The following is an 8029-nucleotide window of genomic DNA, read 5'->3' on the forward strand; positions in this document are numbered from 1 at the left end:
GTTTCTCTCCCTCGCGCGCACATATACATGTACACGAAATAAGGCTCCACTTTCACCTCGATCGCGGAGAATTGGCGGCGAGCTGGCGCACAGAGCTCACGATCTGTGTAATAAGCCTTATAATCCAATGATTTCGATTAAACTTTCTTGGGGATATAATGTGCTGCTGCTGTTGCTGGCTCAAGTGGATAAGTGAAGCTATTTTTATTTGTGTACATATACGATTTAATCCATATATTATTCGATCGAGTTCGAAACAATTACTTATTACGATAAGCGTGTGCGCCACGCGGGAGAAAGAGATGAGCATCTATTAGAAAGAGATTTTTCAATATTATTACACAAGTCTCAAAATATCTAGCACAATCGTTTTTCTTTCGCCTGGCTTACATGGTATACGTGCCGATCGCCGACCTATCTCTCGCTAGAGCACTCCGCGATCGGTATTAATAAAGTACGAAAGTACGAAAAAAACTGAAAAGATCTCTCGAGATCAACAATAGCTCCGAGATAAGCTATATAGCAGTCTCTCTCTCTCCTATATACAATCGCGTTATTATCTGTACTGCGCGGGCCCGCGAGCGGTAAAATACGAGAGAGAAAATGCGGCAATTGCCAGCCTCGTCATTGATAAAATCAAACTGCAACGCGTGTCGTTTATAAAATCTCTCTCTCTCTCTCCTCTCGTTACGTACAAAACGACTGCGAGCCGCGCGTACACATACGCACGCCGTATCGAGAGTAAAATCTTTTTCGTATCGTTATACGAGTTGTGTATTATATATACGTGCGTGTGTGTGCCTCATCTGCCAGATCGTGATCATTGACAATGTACGCGTGTACTTGTGCGTGTATAAGTCATTTTTACAATGCGAGCCAAGGATAAATTTTGTAACAATCGCTAGCAGCTCGCACGTAGTAGGCGCCGCTTATGGGCGCTTTTCCGAGCGATATGCACCGCGAAATGGAAAAAAAAGGCTATAATGTTATTATACTCGGTGCCGCATGTATGTGCGGTTTACCCACGATCTACTTTTCCACGCGCGCGCGGCAGTGATTCCTCGAGACCCTGCGCGCCTATATAAGTGTGTGTGAGTGCATTATCGAAAGACAATAGCTTACTATGATTGTACTTTTATTTATTTATATTTTCTTTTACATTATACATACACCGATCTACGCAGGCTTCGTTTTCGTTCGAAGTCGTTGTTGTTGCTTTTTTTTTGTAGCCGCCGAACAACAAGTAAAAGTCAAGTCGAAATCGCGTCGTCGCCGCGGGATATCTCGTTCATCCTCATTTGGTAATGGCAATATCATATGCAGCAGCACCACCCTGCGTCGTCGTCGTCGTCGTCGTAAACGCGAGTCTACTTGCTACTCTGTACGTATACCGATTTTACGAGGCTTGCGCGCTCTATAACGAGAGCGACAAGAGAAAAAGTTCGAAAGTGCACGTGCACCGCCGCCACCGCCAAACTGCCTATGGATGTATATAATGCGCGCGGCCTATATAAGGATTAATGATTATATGCGTGCGCGCACAAATACTATTACTACTATACCACTGATGCTGCTACATCGTCGTTATAGAAATGAAAATCGATTTCGTTTTTATCGCACCTTTCGCAAGTGCGTCTCTATCTACGCGTTAATTTAGCAGCAGCAGCAATTCGCTCTCGACGCGCCCCGTCATTGGAAATTTTTTACACGTGAAAATTGTGATATTTCTTAAATTTTACGATTATCGAGATACCCAAATGGTATATTTTTACGATTGGAAATAATGATTTGTCGTCTATATAACTCCTTAACTTTCACGAATCTACGTCCCCGCGTACACGCGTCGACTCGTTCATTTCTATTCCTCAAAAGATACATCTCGCTCTCTCATATGTCGTTATTACAACGCACACTCCTTCGCGCGTTAATGACTCTTATACTGCACTACAACGTACGAAAAGTCGCATGCTAAACGACGCAGCTCATGCGATACGCCAATTTTTCTCTCTCTTTCTCTTTCCATTTTCTGTGTTGTACACGTGTATTCATACGCGTTATACATACAGCACATGTATAACACATAATGCGCAACCGTAACGAGTCCGTAAATAACATTGTGTGTACGTATGTGTGTTCATTATGTATATTGTACTATACGACTAGGCAAAGCTCGACTCTCGACTAACGCCACTGTAGGATAATTATCGACCATACGCATGATGCACATACATATTCAAGAGCTTTATAACGCGCTTACAACGCATAGAAGGATCCATCTCTTTATTATTCAATATAGCTTAATAATTCCTTGTACCGTATCTCGCTCGCGCGCCCTGCTCTGCATCACACACACACGTGCGCTTACATTTATCTTCCATTCGTTTTTCGCGCGTAACGCGTAACGCGCGCACCACAACTCGCTTATTTCTTTATTATTTATCCATCCGTTTTTCTTAATCATAACGTATAGTAGGTAAGCCGAGGCTGAATTATTACGTTATTATTATATCAAGTCGACACCGTTGGCGTAATACGTTTTTCAATTTTTTCTTTAATCACTATATTCCGTGCGTATAAGAATTAATAATAATAATAACGAGCGACGATGATGGAGTGCTGCGTTACGAGGAAGCTCTTTGCGCTATAGTAAGTAACGAAATAGGATAACGTTTGTTTTTCGCATTTTAAGTGAATTAGTCCACAGCCAAGAGCAGCAGCAGCAGCTTATAGGCCACCACCACACGTGGTACGTGTATGAAAATGCTGTAAAAGAGATTACATACTTTGCGCGATACGTTGCACCCACGCATTGTGGATTATTTAAAGGGATGCGTCGTACCGATACCGCACCGTACCGCGCGTAAGTGCATTTGCATGTGTGCGTGCGCGTGCGCTAGCTGGCTGGCGGCAAGTTATATATATTACGATATATACATAATAATATGCACTCGCTCGCTCGAGCTATATATGTATACGTGGAAAGAGAGACGTATGTATGAAATGTGTGTGTGTGTTTGTGTGTGCTGCACCACCCGGAGCGGTTTTCCATTATAAGGGGATCGGCATTCCTCGAGCTCCGAGAGCTCTGCTGCGCGGTCTGCTGTCAGAGAAAGACCGAGAGAGAGAGAAGCGGCGCACCCATTCCATACACAGCCAGCACACATGTATACACACTCACACACACGCATTATGTAGTGCTTTGCAGAGCTCTCGTATGGCTCGCAGAAAAGCACATTCGCTTCTCTGTTTTCGTACACACACACACACACACACACACACACAGGCGTCGCCTTATCCATCGCGATATTATTATACATTATAATATGTGCTCTCCTCTTCGTTCGGTATCGTCTCTTCTTGATTCTCTTTTTTTTTCTTCCTCGAGTATTATTATATTTATAATATTACGGCCTCCCCGAAGATTCGCTCCGAAATTCTTCCTCACTCGGTGGTTTCTTCTCTTTTTTTATCCCTTCGTTGAGCTGCTTTGCGGCTTCGTGGGCTCGCCCGCGAGAGAGAGAGAGAGAGAGAGAGAGATGCATTGTACAGATAATACGTACGACGTGGATTTCGAGGGCCGAAAACTATAAGCGTGTATATCGTGTGGGCGAATTCAACAGGTGCCTCGACCAATATACCTAACACAAACACATGTATAATATTACCGATCCTATACCTGTGCGTTTTGAGCTAGCGAGCTTAATACGTCGCTGTGTCGCTCGACGATCGATCTGTACCGAACGAGTTCACGGATTTATATTTAACGTTATTCAAGTCGTGTTTGGCGTTTTTGAAATTCCAATTGAGCTACGGTACATTATAAGCTCGAGTCGCGAGCAATATCTACAGACGACGAATATTCATGAGTTTTTATCCTTGACTCCGGTATCTCGTGCGCGTAGATATGTAGACGTATATAGCGCGACCAAGAACACTGCGTGGATAAGCGTTTTATTTGATGATCGAGGCTGGGTTAATACGTAATTTTTCGAGTGGCAAAACAATGCATCATCGACCGCTTCGACAACGTACGAGACTAAACTCGAATTATCATATACGACGATATTATTTATATATATCTCATCCCATATACGCGCCTATGTGATTAATGAACGAATGTCTGATGATCGGCCGCCGAGTGGTCTTGAATCTCGAGTTACGAGGACGAAATGTCGCAAAATTTTTCCACGTCGCGTACTTGGAGCTAGAGTATGAGTACGTACACGCGAGGCGAATCGGCGTCGAAAATCGGCAAATCCCGAGTTTTATGCATAAAGTCGGGTGAGCTTATAAGTTTGAAGAAAAAAATTGAATTCACAGCTCGGTGTGTATGTGCGGGTGTTGTAATATAATAAACGGAGGTTAACTTGTGTGTGTGTGTGTGTTGCACACGCTGCAGATGCGCTTCAAGGGTTTTATCTCTCTTTCTTTCTCTTTCGCTGTCTTTTACGAGCGCTCCTTCGTGCCCTCGATGCTGTTGCTAAGACAGAGTTGGCAACTTCCGCCACGACTCGGCATATGACAACGTATTGTTTATAAATCAGCGTGCGTTAATGCTTCATAATTTGTTTTTTATTGCGCGCATGATGTAGGACGTATCCATGCTAATTGATGTACGATTCTCGTGATCACTTAGGAGACACCCGCAGGTAGATACGTATATAGTCAAAAACCGTTATGAACCATCGTATATTATTATAATTTCTCAACGAGACCGGAAGTACGCGAGTAGAAAAAATCGGCCGATTTTTCAGTACGTTTTTGCGCCGGTACCATAGTGTGATCACGTCTTGACAAAAATCATCTCTAGCTCGTTTCGATGGAATAATATATAATGAATCCACGTGAAACAGAAGAAGAAACTTCTGACGTACTCCATATATTAAAGCTCCAGTTCGGACTCGTTTACGCACGTCTACTACTATACACGAAACTTTTTGCTTTCTCTTCTCGTTTGTATATTGTATAGTACGCTTTATACAAACTCCTAAATGGACACTATACTCGAAAGAGCTGCCGAATGAGTTTCAGCCTCGTGCACACACGTGTGTGTGTATGTGTGTGCGTATTAAAAAAGTTGCTGTCTTATATACATGCGTGCGTTAATACACGTAGACGAGAATAGGAAAGTAGACCTGTGTATATATACAACGTATATAGGTATAGGTGTGCGTCTCCTCGGCTTCTCGAACCGTTACATTATAAAGCGCACACCGACACGTATATAATACAACTACGCGCAGACACATAAACATAGGCGACTATGCACACGGGCTATGAAGGAGGTGCTATGTGTTCAGAGCATGTATACCTGCAAAGATGGCATATTTATAAAGGCGTAATATAGAGTCAGTCGTTCTTTTGACTGCCAATATCATATAAAGTCTGTGTGTGTCTGTGCAAGCGAGATTTGCCGTATAATATCAAAACTAGTCCCCGCACCGTCGTGATTATTATTACATACACACGCACATCTGAAAACTGGTCAAAAGTGGGCTATGCACGCGCGATATTACGACGAGGCTCGGCAGCTCCTTTTTTTGTGCTTCTGCTGTTGTGTTCATTCATTTCCACCGTCTCTCTCTCTCTCCCGGTCTTTCAATATCCAGTTTAGCAAGCTCATTACTATCCTATATTAAGTGACACCCGAGGACTACGACGACGACGGCGGCGACATTTTGTCTTTTCTTCTTTATTTTTTGCGCCGCGCATAATATTTTCAATGTATTTACGTTACATTATATGCGTTGTATATACAGTATCGTATAATACCGATCATCATCGCCGTCTTTACCGAGAATCAGGCGGCGGCGGAGTCGAGTAAATAGACTTTCGGTATGTGTCGGGGCGTAAATTTGCCAATGTTTATAATGGCATAGATACACGTTTATTATATATAGGTACGCATTCCAGTTATGTTCGTTTATGCGTGCCTACACGCGTGTGCTCTACCTATTTGTAACTAATTGAAAAGTCCAAGCATAATTTTGTCGTTATAATACTATTAGCACGAAATTCGCGAAACTATCCGGAATCGTTTCTTCCGGCACGCCAACACCTATTTTGAAATCGGAGTCGCAGTCTCATCATCGTCGTCGTCGTCATTAGGTAGAAAATTTTCGTAGAAAAGAGTTGTTAGCGAAGGCAAAGGACTCGCCGAGCCACTAGTAGAGATACGGACGGACAGGATAGGATATATAAAAATAGAACAGAGCTGCTGTTGCAGCAGCAGCATAGCAAGGACGAGCAAAGACGACGACGACTACGAGGCAAAGAGGGAACATAATCCACCTGTGTGTATGTTTGTGTGTATAAGCGCGAGACTATATACCTGCATAGCACACCGGTAGGCAGGCAAGATTGTTTGTCAGAGTGTTGGTGGTGGTGTGCGTTGGTGCTTCTCTCTGCTGCGCGCCGCGCGCTCGCTCGTTGTTGCATTCTTCGAGACACAAGACGCGCTATTATGTAGCAGCGGCAACAGCAGCGCCGAGTGCACACAAACGCACACACCAACACACATACATGTATATAGAAGAGAAGAAGAAGAGGCCTCCTCGCAGACTGCGGCGCGGAGAGAAAACGAGAGAATGAGCAACAGCGCAACAAGTGCCAAGACTGCTCCGTGTCTGTGTGCTGCGCGCGTTTCATACGTATACAAAAAAGGGTTAAAAGCGCGTCGCAGTCGCGGTGCAAAAAGGGAAGAAGGCGTGTAATCGTCCCCTTTTTCTTACTCTCATCCATCTGTCTGTCTCTTACCTGTATTTGATGACGTTTGACCTCAGTGAAGAGCCAATTGTCGGTGGAGAAGGCAATGGCCAGGAGCGCCGTGGCTATGATGCCGGTTATCGTGGCCAGAGAGAGCGTCACTGCTGAGCAAGGCATCTTGAAATAGCGGTTTCTTCGCCTCTACGTTCTAAACTTTAGATATTTGAAAAATAAACTCGGCGAATCTTTCGCTCGTTTCTATTTGGAAACTTTTGGAGGGTCGAATGAGATGCACTCTCTCGATCGGTGTTGTGATTTTTTAAATTTTTTGTATTATTTGGCACCTTTAGCACTTTGGATGAACGAGCTTACGAGCACCTGCTACTTTTTTATGATTATTACGATTATTAGCACAGCGGGGATCGGCTCGCATGGCAGCTCGTCCGCAAGCGACCGCACACGATTTTATTTAGAAAAAGAAATTATATTTTCTATGCATAAAACACACTCGCACAACTGCAGCTGCTATATATACTATATCACACAACTATATAGCTACAACTGCCACACATATACACGACCGCTGTTGTTTTTTTTTTGGTTATTCGAAATTTCGGAGTTTCGAAAACGGTACCAACAGTGTAGTAACGGGCGCGCGCGCTCTCCTCTCGCTGCTGCTCCTACTTGGGTAGTGCGTCTGTGTGCTCGCGCTACGTGTTTTATCGCGGGACTGAAGAGCGCTGCAGAGCGCGGAGCATAGCAGAGTCGTTGGCAGCCGCCGATATACGTAGCCGTAGCCGCCGCAGCCGCCGCCGAGCCGAAAGGATGACGAGAGTTCGCGTTGTGCACGAGTGTGCGTGTGTGGTATTCTATATACGTGTGTGGTAGTGCGATAGTGGTAGTGGTTGCCGCCGTCGACGGTTTCTCCGGTTGCGAGAGAGGCGCAAAAGAGCGGCCTCAGCAAGTTTTAATATGAGCGCAGCATAGCAGAGGGAAAGGGAGAAGGAGAGCGGGGTCTTATGTGTGTGTATGTGTTATAGTGTGTGTACACCGACTCTACTCGAGAGAGTTGAGACCGCAAAGAGAATATCCCGAGGAGAGTAGGGAGAGACGACGACGACGACGACGACGAGGCCTGGGCTTGCTGGCTGCGGCATGCAGTGCACCGATCGAGTCAGCAACAGCAGCCCATGCCTCTTGTGCTGTAGTGCACGAGTATGGTATGCGTCCTCGAGTTCAGGTATTATGATTACAGCTATATAGTCTATATGTGCTATATGGGGGACCATTTGCTGCTGCTGCTACTCTCCTGCAGCGCGAGAAG

The 8029-nt window shown here is 44.7% G+C and overlaps 1 protein-coding gene across 2 annotated transcripts in view; it reads right to left on the reverse strand.

Annotated features, from left to right (window-relative positions):
* Window positions 1–7463, reverse strand: part of LOC106654416 — a 29591-nt gene extending 22128 nt beyond the window's left edge. Inside the window, exon 1 of one of the 2 annotated variants that reach the window (XM_014374268.2) lies at window positions 6757–7463. In XM_014374268.2, the coding sequence (XP_014229754.1) occupies window positions 6757–6882 (126 nt within the window). In that variant the 5' untranslated portion in view covers window positions 6883–7463. The remainder of the gene's footprint in view (window positions 1–6756) is intronic. The other variant, XM_014374275.2, reaches the window with a different exon arrangement.
* Between the last annotated feature and the right edge of the window lie 566 nt (window positions 7464–8029).

Source organism: Trichogramma pretiosum, unplaced genomic scaffold (assembly GCF_000599845.2).
Source record: "Trichogramma pretiosum strain Unisexual culture from Peru unplaced genomic scaffold, Tpre_2.0 scaffold1, whole genome shotgun sequence".
NCBI classification, from domain to species: domain Eukaryota; kingdom Metazoa; phylum Arthropoda; class Insecta; order Hymenoptera; family Trichogrammatidae; genus Trichogramma; species Trichogramma pretiosum.